The sequence below is a fragment of the Diabrotica virgifera genome, chromosome 5, assembly GCF_917563875.1.
Source record: "Diabrotica virgifera virgifera chromosome 5, PGI_DIABVI_V3a".
Classification (NCBI taxonomy): domain Eukaryota; kingdom Metazoa; phylum Arthropoda; class Insecta; order Coleoptera; family Chrysomelidae; genus Diabrotica; species Diabrotica virgifera.
Window position 1 is genome coordinate 65,459,249 of NC_065447.1, and position 25,750 is coordinate 65,484,998.

Genomic DNA, 25,750 nt, shown 5'->3' on the forward strand with positions numbered 1-25,750 from the left:
GTAACCAGGACTAATATATTTGGACAATATAATTAAAAGTGCGAATAAAGTTGCAGAGCGTAGAAATAGGGGTCGCTTTGCCGAACTTGCACGGTGCCAATACAGGGTGATTGATTAGTGGGATAAAGCTCAATAGATCAGGTACACCTTTGAGCTTTACATTACAAAATTAGTTAGAATGTTACAGGGTGTTCGATAACACAGTGGCAGACCAAACTTATGTTTTTTTAAAAGGAACACCCTATATTTTATTTTAAATCCGAAATCCTGTTAACCTTTCCATCACAAAAATATAAAGATTTGTTATGTTATACAGAGTATTTACAAAGTTATTACCAATTTTATATGAAAATCGTAACAAGTTCAACTCCCTGTATAAATAAAAATAAGAAAAACAGCAATGGTTAATTAATACCATATTTTTTTACGTATTGTCAAAATTTTTAGGAATGATTGATATTGCTAATTTTCTTTATATCAAATACAGGGTGAGTCAAAACGCAAGTACATTATTTTCTCAGTGATTTTAAATGGAACACCCTGTATTTTATATCACTATTGAAAAGTATCATTACCGTACTCTAATTTTTAGATAACATTCCATATGTCTTAATTTATTAATTTTCGAGATATTTTCATTTTTCAATGGACCAGTAGCGTGGCCACCCAAATCACCAGAATTTAATAAACTGGACTGATTTTTTTGGGGTTACCTTAATAATGAAGTTTATAAAATACCTCCAACATCAAGGGATGGGATGAAAAATAGAATACAAAGTGTATTTCGATGTGTTAATTTACAAATGCTTCGTAGAGTAAGTAGCTCATTCAATGATCGTTTTTAGGGGTCCATAGATGTGTTAGGAGGTAAATTTGAACACCTTATGTAATTAAATATTAAAAATATTTTATATAAAGTATCTTCTAATTTTTTAATTGTCTTCACAAAATGTTGTATTTTGTGTTTGTGTGTTTTTTTGTAAAATTTATTACTAAGTTTCTTTCTTTATTTGTTACATTTACATAAAAAAGTAGTTTTTAATTTTTTCAAAATTGTTGCATGATGTGGTTGTGTTTTTTTGGTAAAATGTTTTACTAATAAATTATTTTTATTTCTTTATTTGCTACATTGTTACATTAATTACAGGATTGATAATCAGTAATCGTCAATTGTCAATTCAGTCATGGCTTACCTAAAATTTAGATAAATTTAGACGTCTAAAATAATTTGCTCTGAAAAATGAAAATATCTCGAAAACTAATAAATTTATACATAGGGAATGTTATATAAAAATTAAAGAACGGTAATGGTACTTTTCAATAATGATATAAAGTAGAGGGTTTTCCATTTAACATTACTGAGAAAAGAATGTACTTGCGTTTTGACTCATCCTGTAATTGATATAAAGAAATTTAGCAATGTCAATAATTCTTGAAAATATTGACAATAAATAAAAAAAACTGGCATTAATAAACCATTGCTGTTGTGCTTATTTTTGTTAATACAGGGAGTTGAACTTGTTACGATTTTCATATAAAATTGGTTATAACTATTAGTATTATTAGTATCTTATAATACTAATGTGCACAGCAGAAGTTAAATAATGTTCAGGATCTTGAATTTAAAATGTAATTTTTGAATTTATAAACTAGACAATCTAATGACAATTATTGAAGTTTATAAATTCAAAAATTACATTTTACATTAAAGATCCTGAACTTTATTTAACTTCTGCTGCGCACAATAGTATTATAAGATACTAATAATACTAATAGGTTATGGGCCGCTCCAGTTAGAAGAATATTTTGCAGCAAGAAAAAACTTAAAGATTTGTTTTTTGTACGATGGCTGAAAATGATCATTCGGGATTTGGAAGTGTTGAAAAACTCAGAGGCAGAGAAAATTACAGTACCTGGAAATTCCAAATGACTGCTCTCCTGAAGTATGATGGTTTATGGTATTGTGTTCAGCCAGAGACTCAACCAGCTGGTAATAATACTAATGATGGCAATAATGTTGTTAATTTAGACAATCCAGCATAAAAGCGTCACGAGGAGAAAGCACTTTCAAAAATAATACATTCTCTGGATAAGAGTACATATCCTCATGTAATGCAATGCAAAATAGCTGTAGAGACATGGCTTGCACTTGAAAAAGCATTTGAGGATAAAGGTCTTCATCGTCGACTTCGTTTACTACGAAATTTATGTTCAATTAAACTATCCAATTTTAGTACAATGGAAGATTATGTAAAAGAAGCGATGGACTTATGTCAGCAACTATCTTCTATTGGAAAACCGATGGATTATGAATTTTTGGGTGCAATTATGCTGCAGGGTCTCTCAGAAGCATATGACCCAATGGTAATGGCTCTGGAAAATTCAAATGTTGACATTACAGCTGATTTTGTTAAGACCAAACTCTTGCAAGACAAAAAATGGCAAAAAGGTAAACGTGAAGAAGACAATGCACTCTCGGCGCAGAAATTTAAAAAAGTACCACATTGTTGGGGTTGCGGATCCAAAGGACATTACAAAAATCAATGTACTAAGAAGAAAATGGAAAAATAGCCCGAAAGAATTAAATGTCAAAGCAAAAGTAACAAAAAAGGTGGTACAACATGTTTCGCTGCATTTGGTATCAACATAAAAGACGATATATGGTATGTTGACAGCGGTGCATCTTCACACATGACCGGAAAATACAAAATTTTAACAGAAATTACCAACAAAAATTCTGGCCAAGAGATTGTGGTGGCAAATGACTCCAGGCTTACAGTAAAGGGAACTGGTAATGCTACAGTTACACTTAGAGAAAGTCGAGAAGAAAAATTGATACAAAACTTAAGGTATGTACCAAACCTATCGGTAAATCTCTTATCAGTGAACGCCTTAGTAAGGAATGGTTGGTCTGCAGTATTTGACATCAATGGATGCAGACTTTTTCACAATCAAAAGATATCAGTGAAGAAGAGACCTGAAGCCACAGCAACAAATCTCGATGGATTGTATAAACTTAATACAATGGCTAAGGAAAAAGTTAACATTGCTAAACCTCAAAATTCAAAGATGTTATGGTATAAAAGATTGGGTCATTTAAACCATTTTAGCATGGATCTATTAAAAAATGGTATGGCAACTGGTATACACTATGAAAAACAAGAAACACCTGAGCTTTGCGAAAGGTATTAAGGCAAAGCATGCCACAAAACCATTTCCTAAAAATCCAAACAAAGAAGTTGCTAAAAATAAACTCGATTTGGTTCATTCAGATCTAGCTGTATCTATGGAGGTTCCATCATATGCTGGTTCAAAATATTTGTTTACCCTTATCGATGACCATACAAGAAAAGCATTTTGTTATTTTTTGAAGTCAAAGAACGAAGTTCCTGAGAAGTTTCAATAATTTTGTGCAGAAGTCGAAACTGAAACTGAAAGAAAAATTAAAATTTTAAGAAGCGACAATGGTGGTGAGTACTGCAATGCTCGTATGAACAAGTTTTTAAAAAGCAAAGGCATGAAACATGAACTTACTGTGCCATATTGTCCTGAACAGAATGGTGTTGCCGAAAGGTTCAACCGCACTATTTTCGAAAAAGTACGTTCGATGCTGTTCGAGGTAAATGCTGAAAAACAAATGTGGGCGGAAGCTGCTAACACAGCAGTATATTTATTAAACAGATCACCAACCAAGAAATTGAAAGGTAAAACTCCAGAAGAAAAATGGTCTGGAAACAAAGTTGACCCTACAATTCTACGTATCTTTGGATGTTATACATATGCTCATGTTCCAAAAATAAAGCGGAAGAAACTCGACCAAAAAAGTAAAGAAAAAATCTTTGTTCCGTATTCAGAAACATCTGCCGGATACAGACTGCTAGATCCTGTTACACACAAAATTGAAATTGTCATTAGATTGTCTAATTTATAAATTCTTAAAATACATTTTAAATTCAAGATTCTGAACTTTATTTAACTTCTGCTGCTCACAATAGTATTATAAGATACTAATAATACTAATAATAACTTTGTAAATAGCCTGTATATCATAACAATCCTTTATATTTTTGTGATGGAAAAGTTAACATAATTTCGAATATAAAATAAAATATAGGGTGTTCCATTTAAAAAAAACATAAGTTTGGTCTGCCACTGTGTTATCGAACAACCTGTAACATTCTAACTAATTTTGTAATGCGAAGCTCAAAGTGGGCTACAATTTTTGTTATTCACTTTTATTGCTATCTATTACTAAAGCGGATTTATTGAGCTTTACCCCACTAATCAATCACACTGTATATCAAATTAGCGAATCGACTATTGGGACCGTGCAATTTCGGCAAAGCGACCCCTATTTCTACGCTCTGTATTTTTATTCGCACTTTTAATTATATTGGCCAATTATATTAGTCCTGGTTACTGGATAATTGTCAAGGCCATAGTCCAAAAAAATAATAAGAAGAAAAAATAAGATGCAGGTTATGTTATGCAAACGTAAACAATTGTATGTAGTAAATAAAATTAGTTATTAAAATGCAGTTCTGCAAGCAAAATACAATTAATTAAATTTACCTTTATATAATAATTGCATATCATATCGATATTGTGGAGCAATATATAATGTTTCTGCTTCAATGACAGAAGGTATGAAATATACGTCAATTTGACAATTTCAATTGACAATATGAATTATTTAAGATAGTTGCAATATTTCTCCGCGACTCGCGCACGGTCGTTTCTCGTTTCCCTTCCAAGTACTTGCATACCGCGAATACAGGATGTTTGTACAACAGTACAAAAATTCGCCAAAATTGTTATATTTCTCCGATACGGTCGCTGGCCTAGTTTCCTGTATCCCCACCATGGTCACGCACGGAGCGAATAGTAAGTATGATATACATTTTTTAATTACTGATTTACTTACCTCATCGTCTGATTTTGTCACTGGTATTGAATTTGCTTCAATTGCAAGTAAAATAGTTGCGATTACTAATACATGCATCTTCTATACGGTCGGCCTAAAAAATAAAATTGTTATTTTGATAATTTTAAAATAAACCTTTTTTTAAAATTAAATAAAAATAGTCCTGTTTGGTTCATCTGTTCATCTTATCGCTGTCCAAAGCGGCATAATAAAAAGAAAAACTTATGACGAAGTCGAATTTACTTTTGTTGTATAAAGTTATTTTTCTTTGTACAATATAAGTAAATTTTTTAGATTTTTTATTTTTAGTAGTTTATTAATAGCTTTCAGAATATAGAGAAATAGTATCTATATTATTCAACGAGCATGTAATGATGGTTATTACTCACAATGATGAAGTTTGCGACACCAGCCGAAGGTGCGTGTCGTAATTTATCAGAGTTAGTAATAGTCATTACATGCGAGTAGAATACTATACTTTTTGTAAGACTTTTTTTATTTAAATTAGTAAAAGTAATCAACTATCAACTACGAGATTAAAATTGTAATCAACAAAAACAAATATTGTTCGCCAATAGTACGCTGCTTAATAATTGGTTGCCTACTATTAGCAAATGCTGTCTTATGTATTGTAAAAATACAACAAGAAATAGTCAGTTTAAGTTCTATTCGTTTCCGAAAATTAAATGAGAAATGGCATTTTATAAAGTTATACTGTACATTTTTACACTTAACTATATGATATAATATAATAATTCGTAATATAATATAATATAATATAATATAATATAATATAATATAATATAATATAATATAATATAATATAATATAATATAATATAATATAATATAATATAATATAATATAATATAATATAATATAATATAATATAATATAATAATATAATTATATATTTGTAATATGTAATAATATTAAAAACAATATAACTTTATAACATAAACACAATGTAAGTTACAATTTCCAATAAACACGGCAATTGTCACTAAACTAAAACAATGTAACTAAAAATGATAAACGTCAAAATTCGTAGTAAACAAGGTGTAAACGTAAAAATGTACCGACCCATTTTTACAGTTAAAAATCTTTTCAAAATTTTTTGAAGTTAGTTTATTGATATAAGTTACAATTGTATTAAATAAGTATTTTTTTACGACCCTTTAATAATATTTTCACTATTCACTATTTTTGAATATAATAACACCCATTACTATACCCGTAAGTAATAGTTGCTTAATAGGTTAGTAATAGGGCTTTTCATTCACAGTCATTTGTTTCGAGCTTCTGTCATATGTCGTATAATCCGTGTATATTATTATTATACACAGATTATACAACATATGACAGAAGCCCGAAACAAATGACAATCGATGAAGAGCGATATATAGTTTAACTTCACGGGTTATTAGTCACGGACTGAAGTTAGGTTCAAGTGGTGCATGCCACTTTTATTATATTAGTTGTATATAAACTGCCCAAGAAATCTTATACAGGACGAAAAATGCAAATAAGATCTACTATGAACCAACTAAAACAATATTTGGAAAGAAAGAAATAGATAAAGAAATAAAACTGAAGGTATGCAACGCAACATCTCTACCAACTTTAATATATGCAAGTGAGACATGGGTAAACAATGCGAAAATAGACAGTACCTACAATAAACGCAGCGGAGATGAAGCAGTTAAGAAAAATAGTAGGAATGACGAAATTGGACAGAATGAGAAATGAGGATATTGGACAAAGACTGAAACAGGAATCGATAATAACAAAGATCAAAAAAAGAAAATTAAAATGGTTTGGATCCATTAACAGAATGGACCAGGGAAGACTACCAAAACAGGTGATGGAATCAAAAAGATATGGTAAAAGAAGGAAAGAGAGGCCAAGAAAAAGATGGATCGATCAGATTATAGAAATTGGACAGTAAAAAGGAAAAACACATCAACAAATGAAAGAGTTAGCAAAGGACCGCAAGAAATTGAAGATATGGACAGAGAATGAATAAAATTTACGACGCCCCTGGGGGGCATAAGGAGTTTAAAGAAAGAAAAAGAAGTATATAAACTGCAAATAAAATTACCTTAATAATATTATCTATATGCACCTCCAATATTATTAAATATTTTGCAGGTACAAAACAAAGTATGATAAAACTCACAGTGAAGTAAACCACTTCTAATGTATAATGATATATTTTATTTATATTTATATATTTTATAAAATTGAAATTATCCACACGGATTAAAAATTTCAGAACGTTTTCGATCTTATCAGACTATCATCAGTGAAAACATTATTAGTCATTGAAACTAGTCACATAGTAGTAAGCTTAATAGTTTCATCGATTGTCATTTATTTCGAGCTTCTGTCAAGTGTCGTCTAATATTAACACATTCGCGGACACGCTGTCATTTAATACACGTATTCTTATGAAGTAAATGACTTCATATGCAGTCATGACCGCGAATGTGTTAATATATCTACGTCATACGTTATTGGTATATACCAATGATAGAAACCAAAGATGTATGACGTAGGTACCTTAATATTCGATGACACATGACAGAAGTTCGAAACAAATGACTGTGAATGAAAAGCCCTATTTATTAAATGTTAAAGTTGATGTGATAAAAGATTTTACTTTAACGGAACTTATGGCTCCCTACTCAAAACAAAGACTACGTTAGTCTCCTTAGGAAGATATCAGCTAACTAAGAGTTGGATGTTACGCTAGACATGCTAAAGTAAAAAACGTATTGCTTGCATGCTGATATTAACTACTGACCAAGGTTATCAACCCTGCAATACTTTCTGTACAGTATGTTACTTAATATGTGACAAAAAGAATTGAATGATATTCTTGAATAATTTTATATTTTTATGACTCACTTTAATGTCAATCAATACATTTATATTTATCTTGTTTACCTTCTTAGAAGACTAGATAAACCACAAATACGTTTCCAGATTATATTAACCAACTTCGTTTATGATCTGACGAGTTAAAGATTAAATAAATATTCAGTTTTTGCATTATTGTGCATAAATGCATAAATCAATATTATACTAATAGAAAAAAAGTTATCAACGTCAGAAATACGTGCTAATTAACAAAAAAGTTACTTTAATAGGGTCTACTTAATAAAAATTAAACAAAAACCAGCATCGATATTGATTTATTGTTAATTGAGTAAGTATCAGCAAGTTAAATAATTTATTTCTAAGAAGATAAAATTACCATACGTAAATGCGGAATTGACCTTTGCTTAGAACATTACAAACAATGGTACCTATATTGTCTAAGAATATTAATTGTCAACACAGAGCAATACAAATAGTTCCATGTTTCAATAGATCCAGTGTATTATGTTAGCAAGTTGTCAGATAGATTCCGGTCGAGGTCTATGCATATACAATACATACACACATCGGAAAAGTCTAGGCAGGGGCGTAACAGAGGCCCCCGTAGCATGAAGCTTGCGGGGGGGGGACCCAATATGTCAGGGGCCCCATCTTGTCGTCTAATATATGTAAAATGTGTTACTATTATATTATTTTACGCATATATGAAAAATGTAAGTTGCCATAAACAGTGCATATAACACTAGTAGCCCAGTAAATGGCGTTTTGGAGTGTAATTATCAGCGTCACGACGGATTTGCTTGACAATTTGGATTTAGGTTCTACTTAAATTTCAACTTCAAAGTTGGACTTGTGTCGTTGGTTGTTTTTACTTGGGGGGCGAAAGTGATGACTCTCGGGGGTGAAAAACATACGTTTAAAATAAGTACGAAAATGGATAAATTTACTAATTCTAATCAATTTTTGTTCTAGAGTTTATACAAGTCAATATTTTCAAGTTATTTGAGAGTCAAAATGTTTATTTTTCAACAAATAAAACACGTCTTCAAGCAGTATCTAGCAAAATGTAGCTTATAAAAAAACAAAAAAATGGTGTATTCATGAAGTATATCGACACAATAAAAGCAAAGTTGTAGATCATGAAAAATTGTTCTTATTCGTCCAATTCCAAATCCAGTATTTCAACGTGAAATAACCAAAAACTGAAGCAATTTTTGAGGAAAACTCATTAAAACTTTTTTGAAATGTTTAATAAAGAGCTTTATTTTTATTTTTTATGAAAGTTTCTAGCATAAAAATTAGGCGAGTTACGTTCAAAATAAAGTTGACCCCCTTTTTTCCTCCTATAAAATCTCCTCCTCTTTAGCACCGCAAATAAAATTAATCGCTAGCGCTTTACCCTTTAGTTTATATATTGTTATATTTCTATTTGATATAAAAATTAAAATTTGATAATTATAAACAAAATTCAATTTAATATAAAATATTGTCAATTTTCTCAACCACGGGCATATAAATTTAAAACAACCTGTATACAACAAATTGTTATATGTAATTTTAAGAAGTGATTAGAATAAGCGTACGAAACTCGGAACAATGTGCTTAGAATAAACAAAGTGAATGACGCGTACCATTATCGTTTCTTCGCGGAAGGTCGATCATTAGCCTATGCTAAATAAAACTCAGTGAAATAGATGATAGTTCATTATCGTTTTTCGCGGAAGGTTTCGATCATTAGCCTATGCTAAATAAGACTCATTTGAAAGAGAGAATAGGTCATTAAAATTTGTAAATAGTTAGAAAGTATTTTAGAATGGGAATTAAATATTTTCTTTTGAAATCCATTAAGCATATTTAGAAAGATTAAAAATTGGTTTTGAGGAATATTACGAATGAGAGTTGGTGGTGGAAGATTGATTTGTGAATCTGGAAGGGATATTTAGAAAGTAGGGGAATGGATGACAAAGTGAGATCAGAATGTTTTGAGCTGTCGAGAAGTGAAGTCGAGTAGTAGACGGTAGTGTACGGAGAGTGAGAAAGCCGACGTAGTTCCGTGAGTGTGGAGTATTTATCGTGGAACGAGAAGTAGGCCAGGTCGAGAGTAAAAGAACCTCCTTGAGCCAAGAGTGTCCCGGTAGCTGATAGCAGTTTCGAGAAAGGTAGAACACAGCATCACGACAGACGCAGGAACGAGAGCTATACGAGCTAGTTTTTCAAAGGAGAACATTACTGGAAGCCAGGACGAGGTTTGATCGCAGCCAAGGATAGCAGGAAACGGGTCTTGTGTGAGGACATTTTCAGTTCACCAGGAAAAGGTCAGTCTCATTTGTTTGGACATGAATGTATGGGTTTTTCGTATTAAATTCCACATAAAAAATTGAATAACATAATCAATAATATCAGAAAAGCTTCATCAAACTTAAATAGAGTTGTTCCTAATAACTCCTAATAGTTAAATGTTAATAAAAACTTTCAATTGAAAACCAAAAGGAAATAAGATTCCCATTTGTAAATGTTATGTTTAAGAATAATAAGAAATAGCAAATATTAAGCATTGATTGCCTTTTAAATAAAATAAAAAAATATTTTGATTATAATTGTAACCCATATGTGTATTTTTTTTACTCTTTTCTTTTCTATCCCGATTAGGAACCATTAAGAAATATTTAGAAGCCACGAAAGTAAGTAATTAATTTATAATTCGCCCTGAGATTGAAAACATATTGATATGTGATCTGGTTAATTAATTAGATTAGTATTAATACATTGATTAAATTAAGTGACATATAAGAATATTATCTCATATCAATAATCAAGATCACATCAACTGTCGTCCAACGTGGAAAGCATTGTAAAGTATTTCTAGTGGCAAATTTGAAGGATAGAAAGAGTAAAGCCGGTATTTGAAAATTTATATGCCTGTGGTAAAAAGTGAGATACTTACATTTGATAACATAAAATTTTAGATCTCTTTAGGTACAAATTTTACATAACTGATTTAATATTTTATTTTTACGATATTTACATTTGATATATTTATTGACAATTTATAATATTTGGGTAAAAAAAAAGTCGTATTGGTAACATACTAGTAAAATTTCATATTTGGCGGGGATAATACTTCTTGAAAACAAATGTCTGTGACAAGAAGCCAAAGCAAGGATAACAAAAAACAAAAAGAACATTCAGACCAAGAAGATATTTTAGACACGACAATCATGGCATCAGAACAGCAAGAATTATCAGGAATAGATAAACTATTACAACTGATGCAACTCCAGTCACAAAAACTGGATGACAATCAAAGAGAAACAAAACAAGCAATGGATGAAGCAAAAAGGACGATGGATGAAAATCAACGTGAAACGAAACAAGCCATGGAAGAAACATCAAAGAAAATGGATAAAGTGGATCAAAAAATGGATGAAACACAGCAAAAAATGGATGACAATCAAAAAGAAACAAAACAAGCAATAGAAGAGAACAATAAGAAAATAGAGGAACGCATAGAAAAGTATGAAAAGGAAATAAAAGGATGTTTGACAACAATGAAAAACGAGATAGAACAGCAAGAAATGAAAATTAAAGATCACATGCAAGAACAAGAAATAAAAATGAAGGAGTTAACGAATTGCCAGAAAAAAGAAATGGAAAGTTTGGAAAACAAGTTGGAAAATGCTATTCAAGTAAACAGAGAAGAAGTGGAAAAAAGAATCACAGAAATAGAAAAACAAGTCACGGAAAACAGGACGCAACAGAATGTCGGAGAAAGAAGAGAAATGGTTATACATAGCACAGATGACGTGAAGATAAGGTTTGGCGGGGATGTAAGAAGATTACACCCAGTGCCGTTCATAAATAGCCTGAAAAAGAAAATACAGCACATCGGAAATTTCGAAACAGCAAAAGAAACTATCAGAAACCATCTCAAAAATGAAGCAAGCCTATGGTTCGATTGCAAAGAAGAAGAATTTGACAGTTGGCAACAATTTGAACAAAAATTTTTGAATTATTTCTGGGGAAAAGTCCAACAATTGGAAATTAACAAGGAATTGCAAAATGGGAAATACAATGATAGGATGGGTATATAAGAAAGGACATATGCATTACAAATTTACTATAACGCAAAACATTTACAATATAATTACTCATCGGAACAATTAGTCGAACTGATTGCAAGACATTTCGAAGAAACGCTGGAAGACCATATCACATTGCAAAACTACAAAGACATAGATAGTTTATGCCAATTCCTACAAATAAGAGAATTACGTGTAAAAGTAACAAAAGAGACCCCAGAATACATCATGAAGGGTGTATTGCCGATAAGGCCATGGGAAGACCAAGAGCCAAAAGAATATCAACAGGTGATTGAAACCGTACAGAGAAGATTACGGCGAAGCAACGAAAAATATATTCAAAGACAGGAACAAAATAGAAAAAGAAGACCAGTGACTTTCCAAAAGGGTGAAAAAGTACTCGTGAGGGCATTACGAGTATCAAATCTTCCTGGGGGCATTTGCGCAAAGTTGATGCCTGTTTTCGAAGGCCCGTACATCGTGAATAATGAAAATGGGATAAATAGTTATGAGTTGAGGCACAGGAACTCGGAAAAGATCCGAGGAATTTATAATATTCACGATGTATACAAATATCACGAATAAAAGACAGAATTACATGAAGTAGATAGTAAGTTAGGGTATAAGACATAGATTAAAGAGGAAATATACAGGGAGTTGGTTTTGCCTCGAGAAAATTTATTTAAAAATGCAGATAAATTTTATCGAATACAAGGCGGGGATTTGTTATATTTCTATTTGATATAAAAATTAAAATTTGATAATTATAAACAAAATTCAATTTAATATAAAATATTGTCAATTTTCTCAACCACGGGCATATAAATTTAAAACAACCTGTATACAACAAATTGTTATATGTAATTTTAAGAAGTGATTAGAATAAGCGTACGAAACTCGGAACAATGTGCTTAGAATAAACAAAGTGAATGACGCGTACCATTATCGTTTCTTCGCGGAAGGTCGATCATTAGCCTATGCTAAATAAAACTCAGTGAAATAGATGATAGTTCATTATCGTTTTTCGCGGAAGGTTTCGATCATTACCTATGCTAAATAAGACTCATTTGAAAGAGAGAATAGGTCATTAAAATTTGTAAATAGTTAGAAAGTATTTTAGAATGGGAATTAAATATTTTCTTTTGAAATCCATTAAGCATATTTAGAAAGATTAAAAATTGGTTTTGAGGAGTATTACGAATGAGAGTTGGTGGTGGAAGATTGATTTGTGAATCTGGAAGGGATATTTAGAAAGTAGGGGAATGGATGACAAAGTGAGATCAGAATGTTTTGAGCTGTCGAGAAGTGAAGTCGAGTAGTAGACGGTAGTGTACGGAGAGTGAGAAAGCCGATGTAGTTCCGTGAGTGTGGAGTATCTATCGTGGAACGAGAAGTAGGCCAGGTCGAGAGTAAAAGAACCTCCTTGAGCCAAGAGTGTCCCGGTAGCTGATAGCAGTTTCGAGAAAGGTAGAACACAGCATCACGACAGACTCAGGAACGAGAGCTATACGAGCTAGTTTTTCAAAGGAGAACATTACTGGAAGCCAGGACGAGGTTTGATCGCAGCCAAGGATAGCAGGAAACGGGTCTTGTGTGAGGACATTTTCAGTTCACCAGGAAAAGGTCAGTCTCATTTGTTTGGACATGGATGTATGGGTTTTTCGTATTAAATTCCACATAAAAAATTGAATAACATAATCAATAATATCAGAAAAGCTTCATCAAACTTAAATAGAGTTGTTCCTAATAACTCCTAATAGTTAAATGTTAATAAAAACTTTCAATTGAAAACCAAAAGGAAATAAGATTCCCATTTGTAAATGTTATGTTTAAGAATAATAAGAAATAGCAAATATTAAGCATTGATTGCCTTTTAAATAAAATAAAAAAATATTTTGATTATAATTGTAACCCATATGTATATTTTTTTTACTCTTTTCTTTTCTATCCCGATTAGGAACCATTAAGAAATATTTAGAAGCCACGAAAGTAAGTAATTAATTTATAATTCGCCCTGAGATTGAAAACATATTGATATGTGATCTGGTTAATTAATTAGATTAGTATTAATACATTGATTAAATTAAGTGACATATAAGAATATTATCTCATATCAATAATCAAGATCACATCAATATGTATTGTTTATATGATCTGGAACCTTGTTTAAAGTTCTTATTTTAAAAAAAAATTGGTTTTATAGTAAAAAAATTTCTTTATTTTGGAAAAATGTCATTTTTTCAAAATAAATTTTAAAGTATGTAAAGAAATGTAGGTTTTGCTTTTGTAAATATTTTGTGTTTTATTTTGTTTTTGTGCAAGACAAAAATTGGTTAAGATGTTGTTTAAAATTTGCAGACACTAGTGATTACTGACTCGTCCAAGCCCTTTCAAAAAAAGCACTTTGGACCGGTGAAACTTACTAATCATATAAAAAAGTTAGGTAATTTGTAAAGCGGTAATGATTAGTTTCATTTAGGGTGCTAAATAGAGAGATTTTCACAATTGTTTTCAACCAAAAAAAGGTTTTAACTGTATTTTGAGCACTGCTCGCTTAGTTTTGATGCTAGAAACTTTTATAAAAAATAAAGTTTTTTTAAACACTTTAAAAAAGTTTTAATGAGCTTTTCCCGAGAAATGCTTCATTTTTTGGTTATGTCATGTTAAATATTCGATTTGGAATTTGACCAATAAGAATAATTATTTTTCATGAGCTACAACTTTGCTTTTACTGGGTCGAGAGACTTCATTTTTCATTTTGTTATAAGCTACATTTTTGTTGAGAATAATTATTGCGATCAAATACATATTTACTTTTTGAGTTATTTGCGAAAAACCGCCTAAAAACGTGTTTTTTTACAATAATAATTTTCACTCCTAAATAACTCGAAAAGTATTGACTGGACCACTTCGTTGGTGACACTGAAAATTACACGGTATTGCCGTATTTCACGTACATTTTCTGTGATATATAAGTTTTTGTTACACTAGTCACATGTAGTAATTTTTTAAAGGGGGCCCCATTTCCAATTCTGCGGGAGGGCCCCGACGGAGTTTTTTACGCCACTGAGTCTAGGGATATTTTTATAATATCCTCTTTTGGTGCCTATTCGTTTCGAATATTTACAATCGTTCTGGCTATAATTATTTTATTAAATGATACTTTAAATAGATTAGATGTTTGTTGTGGAGGACTATTTCCTCAGGTTTTTTAACTATGATATTATTCTCCCAATTCCTCGCTTTCAACAGGCCGGCAACAGATATCTTTTTGCCCTCCAAAACCTTATAAAATCGAAACAACTAACAATATGTACGAAGATAAAAGTGAATAAAACAATCATACGACCCGTTGTGATGTATGGAAGCGAAACGTGGACGATATCAAAGGCAAACGAAGAGAGACTACATGTTTGGGAAAGAAAAATCCTAAGGAAGATCTTTGGGCCTATGCTGGATGAAGCATCAGGACAATATAGAATAAGAACTTACAAAGGACTCGAAGAACTTTAACCAGACGCCAATATCATAATAGAAGTAAAGTCCAGAAGAATCCAATGGTCAGGATAGCTCAGAAGACATTCTGACCAAAGAACAGTAAGACTGGTGTGGGAGGAAGTCCCAACTGGAAGAAGACCACGCGGACACCCTCGACTCCGGTGGCGAGATAATAAATATAGCAGGAGACCTGAAAGCTATGGGCGTGGAGAATTGGATGGAGGTTGCTCACGACAGAGAACAGTGGATGCATGTTATCGAGTCGGCTAAAACCCACGAAGGTTTGTATTGCCACGGAGTAAGTAAGTAAGTAATTCCTCGCTTTCCGAATACTTTGCCCTGAAGGATTACCTGCAGTAATCTGTATTTAGTGTCGTCTCTCATTATGTGTCCAAGATATTCTAACTTTCTTCTTTTAATTATATACATCACCTCCCTTTATTTCCCCATTTATCGCAGTACGGTCTCGTAGATTATCTTGTTCATCCATGATATCCTTAGGATTAAATCATATCTCAAAAGCTTCAAGTTTTTTCTCCATGGCTTCAATGAGTGTCTAGGATTCAACTGCCTAGAATAATATTGAGAAGATATAACATCGAGCATACGACAGCGTTCCTGTGACTAAATTGAGAAAATTACTATTAGAAACTAACATCAGCTACATTCTAATCAAAGCCTTAAAAATCTATATGAAAATTCTACACCACAAGTATAAATTGGCAACACACTATCTAAAAAGTTCATCGTTAACAAGGGTCTGCGCCAGGGCTGCTGTATTTCAGCAACTTTGTTCATGATATATGTTGCAAAAGCACTAAACCAGTGGAAACGTAAATGCCACGGTATGGGTATAGACCTCGGAGAGGTTTGTTTATATACCTTACAATTTGCTGATAACCAAGGCATCATAGCTAATGATAAAGACGATCTACAGTATATGGCAAGAAAACTAAAGGAGGAATATGAACAGTGGGGCTTGGAAATTAATGTGGAAAAAACGAAATACCTACCCATAGGAGCTGAGTTATCCAATATCGAACTAGAGGATAATGAAGAAATCACACCCTGTAGTAAATACACGTACCTGGGAGTAATCTTAGATAGAACGGGAAAAGAGGATGAGGAAAAGGGTAACACAAGCTAGAAGAACAATTGGCTGCCTAAATGGAATACCTTGGAGCTCCAAAATAGGAATACATCGAAAATACAATATCTATGAAACACTTATTAAAAGCGGCCTACTTTAACGGAGCAGAAACTTGGAGAATAACCGAGAACAACAAGAAAAAATTAGAAGCTGTAGAAATGGAAGTGTTTAGAAGATCGTCAGGTATGTCCCGTAGGGAAAGAGTTAGAAATGAGGAAGTAAGTCTACGAATTGGAATAGATGGTTACTTAACAACAGACATTGAGAGGAAACAGTTGATTTGGTATGGTCATGTTCAAAGAATGTAAGATACAAGATTCTAACAATAAAACACTGAAAACGTTTGTTTTCTAACAAACAAGATACAATATTGTCCAAAAAGATTATGCAGTGGGTACCACCAAATCGCAAAAAACGAGGAAGACCCAAAAAGACATGGAAAGAAGGGGTAACCAAAGCAATGAGTACAAGGGATCTTAGAGATGGCCAATGGGATGATAGAAGGACGTGGAAATTAGGCATCGGACAACGTCGAAAGACGTTCTAAAACCGATAAATACATACATATAACATCGTAGGAGCCATACCATTATCTCCAGATTAAGATTGTGGCTTTTAAAGAGTTTGGCCATGTTGTTGAATGCACTCCTAGCTTTCTGTATGCCACCTTTTTCTTCTTGTAAGTGAGCCCATTTGTTTATTAGTTGCTGCAAACTGTTTAAACTGTCTATGTCTGCAAAAATAACGGTGTCGTCTGCGGATGTTGTTTAGGGTTCTCCATTTAGGAATATTCCATGTTCGCAATTTTCCAAGGCTAAATATTTCCTCTGAATATAGCTTAAGTAATATAGGTGAAAGTATACATCCTTCTCTAACGCCTCACAGAATCTGGACCGCTTCCGTCGGTTTTGCTCCAAGATTTGTTCTCATTGTGGCTGATTGGTTCCATTATAGATTTTGTATCATACGGCCGTCTTTATCATTCATTTGGGCTTTTTTTAGAACATCCATAATTTTTCGGTGCTGAACTGTATCAAATGCTTTTTGTTTTTTTTTTTAAATAACATAATAAAATTTAAAAAATAAATTCACGTGGTCGTCTAATTTCAACTGAATTTGTAAAGTTACTCAGCCGGTACTTTTTTTGTGAGTAAAACATAACGGCAAAAGTGATAACGAATATTTGACAAAGTTTTTAACAGGAGAGGAAATAACTATATTTATATTTTATACTGCAGTAAATATTTTGCTAGTTTCGATTTTGTTCATGTTATAAAGTTCTTGTTTAGTAAGTGCATTGAAAATATTGTTTTTTATTAAATTTGTTAATAGCTTAACGGTGTCTAGTCGGACAAACTTAGATGTATGGGAACACTGGAAGAGGGGAAGTTTTAATTGTGGAACGTGATTTTAATTGTGGAACTTATCATCCTGACAAGTTTATAATTATTGTCAAAACTAGCAGGTTGTTTTTAAGTTTATTCAATAGCAAATTTTATATTATAATATATAAAAAATGGTTGTCCCACAAATATATTGGACATTTTAATAAGTTCGACACGTAGAACATGTCAAATGACAGGAATTATGTCGCTGAAAAATAGCAGTCGTGATAATAGCAGAAGGGTAACAAATCAATTGGAAGTTCTGTCCGACAAAATACATGAGACGTTTTCGTAGTCTTACGTTCGAAACCTGTAACCTGTTCCAGAATTAAAACTTCCCCTGTTCCAGTGTGCCCGGAAGCTATTAATAAATTTTCAGTTTGCTATTAGTAAACTTTTTTTTGGTACGTGGGTTCCAGGCCTATCATTTTGGGATATCGCCACTCACCTTCACGCCGCCTGATACGTACATATAGGGAATGCTGAAGGGGGCAGACCGGTCCACTGTCTGACATTCCGGAATTGCGGACTAGAATTAAAGATTTTTTATGCCAGACGGCATCCTTAACAACTGTTTTATCGGAAACTTATGGCAGGGCCTATGGAACTTATGGGCGCCTATGACAGGGTTCTATTAAAAATATTTAAAGTTAGGGGTTGTAACTAAGGAATGAATATTTAGGAGATGGGATGTTTTTTTCTACACCATATTAAAGTGTACTACAAACGAAATATATCAGTTTTTGTCCCATTCGAACATCTATATTCGTTTAAGAAATATAGAGTGGATAAATTAGTCTGGGACATATAATTAATAAAAATAAACTGATATTTTCTTGACTACTTACAAACCGATTTTATTTTTAAAAAATTTATTGAATAGACAATAGAAGACTACATAAAAAATTATAAAAAAATGTACAGGGTGTTAATAAAAAAATAAAGTTAGGGGTTGAAACTAAGGGATGAGTATTTAGGATTGATTTTTTCTACGCCATATTAAAGTGTATTACAAATAAAATTGATCAGTTCTTGTCCCAATCAAAAATCTCTATTAGTTTAAGAGATATAGCCTGGATAAATTAGTCTGGGACTAATACTCTACACTAAATATACATATAAATAATCATAAACATTTTAATATTCATTTCAGTACTGTTTATTTTGCCCCCTACCGCATCTATCATTATTTTTGATATTTCTGAAAGGCATTCTCGTTATTTTTGACATTTCAACAAATTTTGTTGAAAGAAGAATTACGTCTCATTCTAAAAATATCTCTAGACTTTTCCAAACGCTTTGTTTTTTATGTAATTTAACAAGGTCACTGTACATTGTTATTAAAGACCATTTTTTGAAGATAATTTGGAAAATTACTACATGCACAAGTTCAGGGTGATTAATCATATACAAAGAAACATTGTTTTCTTTGTTAGATATGGTTTTAGCTATTTGCATAAAAATATAATTTGTTTAGATGATAAAATATAACTAGTTTTAAAAAAAAATAGTTTTCTTGATTTTACGATCACTAATTGTTGACTATACACAATATTATTTATAAACTCTAAAGTTACGTTATTTAGCAGCGAGTAGGTTATTTTGTTTACAAATTTTGTGAATATTGTAAAACACCAAATTTTCTGTTGTTTACAAAAGTTGCACTATATGTAAAACAAATTGATTAACATTTAAAAGTTAAATATTATAATTTTTAAAATATCTATAGCTTTATAAAAATATTTTATAAAATATTTATAGCTTTACACATCCCAATCGCCATTTCTTATTGTGGTTGGTATATTATGTCCTCTTCAGTGAGGTCTCTTTTTTCCATTGCTTTTTTATTTGTCCTTTACACGATAATCTAGGATGTCCTCTTTTCTTCCTTCTATATGGTTTCCATTTCCAAGCTTTTGGCAGTATTCTTGTCTCGCCCATTCTTCGCATCGCAATATCAGGGCAATTTTCGTTATTCTATTTCATCATTTAGTGTTTGCTTCACATTTATTAGTGTTAATCCGGAGCTTATTCTCCAAAATAAAATTTCCATTATATTTTTCTGTTTTCATTTCCTTTATTTGTCACATTGTCACTTACGTCTCTGAGCCATACAGTGAGGATATTTCCACTATTGTTTTAAATATTTGCTCAGTTTTGCTTTTAATATCGTCCCCAAAATTTGACCCCCCCCCACCCAGAAACTCAGAAACCAAGAGCTTCTTCAAAATTAAAAAAAAAATACGTTAATTTATATTGGACGGGGGGGGGGACGAATTTTCATGCAAAATTCATGCCCTCAAATGTAACCCTTACTGCTCCACATCAACCCCCCGTTTTTTTTAATAGCAAGTGTGGTCGAGTGGCACATCATTTTAAAGGTAATTTTTTTCTCTATACGACACTCCATTTTTTTTTAATTTACGTAATAAGTTTGAAGATAATTTTGGACTTAACAAATTTATTATAAATTAGTTAAATCCAAAATTATCTTTAAAATTGTTCCTCAAATTAAAAAAAAATAGAGGGTCGTGTAGAGGAAAAAATTTCCCTTCAAATGATGTGCCACTTAACTACACTTGCTATTTAAAAAAAACGTCTGATCCCGTATTTGTTAAATTTACCCCCAAGTATTTATATTTATTTGTTTTTTGCTTTGACTTTTTATTTATGCAAACTAGTTTGGCCTAGGCCAAACTAGTTTATTCTGAAATCGGGTTTGGCCTGCAACATATACAGGGTGTCCAGAAACTCCACCGACAAACGAAGACGCAGGAGATTCCTCAGATCATTTTAAGATAATTTAAATGCTTCTTCCTAAGAGTACGAACATGCCGAAGATACATGGATGAGCGCGGTGTAGGTCATGATCGCGGTCGAGGTTTACGTCGATTACTGGCAGAATATATCCATCATATAACCAAAAACTTGTCGCAACCTGATTACAACAAGAAATGAATAAATACACCAGCCGTATCTCCGGCGAATGTCGCGTGGTTTAAAAACCACCAATAAACTTTAATTTATCACGCGATCAGCAGCTCGATAGCGATTTAAAACAAACTATTTTGTCTTGGCATCGACATCGCTGTAAATCGCGATGATAGGTCGCTAGGGTGAACGGGTGACAGATCCGTGGTATGTGCGATCTCATAAGAAAATGAAGGTTTGTTTTGACATTAATGTAGCGACCGCGATCGCGACCTACACCCATAGATATAATAACACAATTAGTCCAGTCGGGTTAGACGAATAACAGGCCTAACCTTACATTAGGAGCTGCCCCAAATTTTATTTTTCTAATATTTAGGGAGGGTCAATATTAGTATAAATTTAAAATCTCGACTGAATTCCACCGTTGCGTTAGCCGCCATCTTGATTTTAAACGAGAACCGTTTTTGCTCAATATCTCTGCCATTTTCAATTTTTTGACAAAAAGTGTAGAAACTGAAATTGTTGAAAATGCGATTTTCTATAATTTCATTAATTATAATTTTTTTCGTGCGGTAGATATTTTCCGAGTTATGAGGGGAAATTGTGAGAGTTGGAGCATAATTATTGAATTATTGAATTATCTCGTTTATTATTTGTTTTAAAACAAATATGTACCTATACAAAACTGAAGAGAATTAAATTCTAGACAATTTTGATCTCTTTCATTTTTTTGCTAAAATTAATATTTATAATGACGCGAGCGTAAGACCGGATTGATTTTATAACAATTGTTTTTGTTCAATATCTACGCCATTTTCAACTAACATTGTTCAAAATAAAATTTTTTACAATTTCTTTTTAACAATTTTTTTCATGCGGTTGATATTTTCCGACTTACATGGGAAAATAGTAAAAAGTGGTGGGGGAAGCATAATTATTGAATTGAATTTTGTTTCCGAGCTGCCCCAAATTTTATAATTCTATCCTTTAGCAGAGATCAATAGTAGTGTAAATTTAAAATCTCGACTGAATTCCGCGGTTGCATTAGCCGCCATATTGATTTAAAATGGCAACAGTTATTGCTTAATATCTCCGCCATTTTCAACTTTTCAACCTAAATGGTGGGAAAGAAAATTGTTGGAAATGCAATTTCCTACAATTTCTTTGGCACAATTTTTTTATACGATCAATATTCTCCGAGTTAAGGGGGCAAATAATGGAAGCGGAGGGGAAGCATAATTATTGAATTGTCTCATTTATTATTAACTTTACGACACAATTGTACATAAACAAAAATAAAGAGAATTATATTTTATACAATTTTTGAAACTTCCAATGAAACATCAACCAAACTAAGTATATAAAAGACATAAAAAGACATTATATGCATTAAGTTCACTTAATTTTATTAACTAGCGGGTTTGATGGTTGAATTTGTCTGTCGATATTTTAAGTTTAGGGGATTTTAATACTCCGACGAATATCAGGGAAAAGTCTGTTGGATAGGGAGAGGAGCGAAAACATAAGAAGATCATGCAATATAGAAGACATAAATGGATGGGTGACAAAACGGAAACAGGAGTGGAACGAACACATTAGTAGAATGGTAGAGGATAGGATAGTACGAATAGCACGAGATAAGTCACCAAATGGACGAAGAAGTATTGGCAGACCAAGAAAAAGGTGGTGCGATAACCTAAACAATTTAGGAGGATAATATTGAAGAAGAAACAGGCTTTAAAGCCTACATACAAGAAGGAAGAAGAAGAAGAAGATATTTTAAGTTTTATGTCACCTAATATATCGTGATGTTTCAACAATTTTTTTTAAATTTTGGACCCTGTTGGGGGGAATTTTCCCATTTCCCCCCTTGTAGACCCGCCACTGGTTCTCTCGAAAAATTGTAGTAAATCGTAATTGCAACAATTTCAGTTCTTACACTTTTTGTCGAAAAGTTGAAAATGGCGGAGATATTGAACAAAAACAATTGCTACAAAATCAATCAGGTCTTACGCTCGCACCTTTACCACATACGTACTACCTTAAATATTGATTTTATCAAAAAAATGTACGGCATCAAAATTGTACAAAATTTAATTCTCTTCCTTTTTGTATAGGTATATATTTGTTGTAAAACTAATAATAAACGAGATAATTCAATAATTTAATAATTATGCTACAACTCTCACTATTTCCCCCTCATAACTCGGAAAATATCGACCGCACGAAAAAAATTATAATAAATGAAACTATAGAAAATCGCATTTTCAACAATTTCAGTGTCTACACTTTTTGTCAAAAAATTGAAAATGGCGGAGATATTGAGCAAAAACGGTTCTCGTTTAAAATCAAGATGGCGGCTAACGCAACGGCGGAATTCAGTCGAGATTTTAAATTTTTACTAATATTGACCCTCCCTAAAGATTAGAAAAATAAAATTTGGGACAGCTCCTAATGCAAGGTCAAATGCTATCCCGACTGGGCTAAATATATTAGGCCAGGTCCGAAAAATAGCGTAACGCGGAGCAGTTCGGGTCGGTGGTCTATCTATCTCTCTCTACCAGCGCTGAGCTTTCTCTCTCTAGCATATGATGGCTGCCGCCTCTGTGTCACTGTCGTTCCATTACTCCCACCTCTTGGTGACAGACAAAGATAGCTAGACCACTGTATTTGATGCATGCGTTACACCCCGATGCATTGAGTGGCATATCCCTAACCTGATCTATAGTTGACATATCTCTGCCTACACCGCGCACATCCATGTATCTTCGGCATGTCCGTACCCTAAGGGAGCTAGAGCTCTTTGAGATGGCGTCTTGTAATTAGTTTGTGTTAAATACCTCCAGAACGCTTTTAGTTAGAAAACGAAAATTGGTACACCTATTTATCTTCTAGAGATAAATCGATTCTATCCATTGCAAATTTCTAGTACCGGTCATAGGCGTCCGTTTTGGGTAGGACAACGGTTATTTTATCGCATATCTTTTTTTGTCTTTTATAGGTTTTTTAGGCATAACTTTTAAGCATTTTTGACTCCGGATTATTGAATTGTGAGGTATTGTAGGACTAAAAGGTACTCTTGCTTTAAATCGGTAGGACACATCGTTTTCTAGAAAAATCGATTTGAAAATTTTTCGTTCCTTGCATTAGAAAAAAAATTAAATATTTTCAAAAAAAACCAACTTAAAGCAAGAGTAACGTTTAGTCTAGAATACTTCATAATTTAATAATCTAGTGTCAAAAATGCTTAAAAATTGAAGACAAAAAGTTATGCGATAAAATAACCGTTGCCCTACCCAAAACGGACGCCTATGACCGGTACTAGAAATTCGCAATGGATGAAATCGATTTATCTCTGGAGGATAAATGAGCGAACCAATTTTCGTTTTTCTAAATAGAAGCGTTCTGTCTGGAGGTATTTATCTAGCTCCCTTAGGAAGCATTTTTGGACCAGGTGAATTGGGTTAAATTGTCTTAAAATGAACTGAGGAATCTCCTGTCTTATTTTGTCGGTAGAGTTTCTGGACACGCTCTGTATACATAAATGATGACAACTCTACTCTTCAGAGCTGTTTCATATCGCCAGAGTATATAGAGGTTCCACAGTAAAATCACTCTTCTGTCGGCGCTTTGATCTCAGGAAGTAAATACCGGCAGTCCGCAATTGGTGATTCACCAGTGGTGGATGCGGGTTTTCCCTGTTACAAGCCGTACGTTTCTATGCGAATAGCAATGCGAGAGTGGGGCAAAAGCGACTGCCAACATTGCCATGCGCGACTACAGATTTTACTTCCAATTTTTCGGAGAGTGGTTCTACTGTCCCTCTTTATACTGTGATATCGCGTTGAATGTGCAAATTAATAAAGAATGGTATGGTCGTTATTTTTACCGTGACAGCTAAAAAATAAAAAAGATGTATAGCGGTGCAGTAAAAGGATGACTTTTGTAAATTACTCGTATTATTAAAGTGAATTAAAGTTGGTTACTGGTATTGTATAATATAGTGTTCAGTTAATAGAATTAATTAACCTGTTTATTTATTTATGGTAATTTACTAGTTTTTTTGTTGTTTTTTTTAAGATACCTGCTTGTTTGTGCTTGTGCTTGATTTGATGATACTATTTTTGTAAAAAAATGTATTATAATTTTTTAATGAAACTATTTATTAACATCCTTGAATCTAATGTAACTAATTTATATTATAAATATTTGTTCTAGTTTTTTATATTGAATATACAATGCTAGGACAAGTATTAATATTAGATCACAGAAACTGACGTCAGCAATTACGTTTAAATCATTTATGTTTGTACTGAAAATATAGTTAAGCGAATAACGACCTTTTAAAAGTCAGTTGTATGATTTTTTATATTTTGGTCAATTCAACGTTATGTGAAATAAAAAAATACATTAAATTCTATCAGTATATACTTGTGTTATGTATATAGTGTACTGTTGCACGGCGTGCAAGCTTGGACGTTAACAGTCAGCTCGTTACGACGTTTAGAGAGCTTTGAGATGTGGGTATTTCGTCGTATGCTGAAAATTCCATGACCGACCGCATTAGGAATGAAGAAGTTTTAAGGCGTATGAATAGAGAACGTGAACCCACAGAAATTGTCAAGCAACGTAAAACATCTTATCTTGGACACATATTTAGACACGACAGGTATAATTCCCATCAACTTATTATGGAAGGGAAAATAGAAGGAAGACGCGGCCCGGGTAGATAACAAAAGACCTGGCTGCGCAACATCAAAGAATGGACAGTATCAGACTTTAAAAGTCTAATAAGAAAAGCCCAAAATAGAGAAGACTTTGCAGAAGTCATCGCCAACCTTCGCTAAGAAGACTTTACTAATACTTTAAAAAAATGGTAAGGACGAACTATACAATTT

General features: G+C 32.5%; 1 protein-coding gene across 1 annotated transcript in view; it reads right to left on the reverse strand.

The window, feature by feature from the left end:
- The window catches only part of LOC114325162 (uncharacterized), a 102,497-nt gene that overhangs the window by 33,745 nt on the left and 43,002 nt on the right, over positions 1-25,750 (reverse strand). The window contains exon 2 of the mRNA XM_050650098.1: positions 4,925-5,018. Within this exon, the coding sequence (XP_050506055.1) occupies positions 4,925-5,002 (78 nt within the window). The 5' untranslated portion in view covers positions 5,003-5,018. The remainder of the gene's footprint in view (positions 1-4,924; positions 5,019-25,750) is intronic.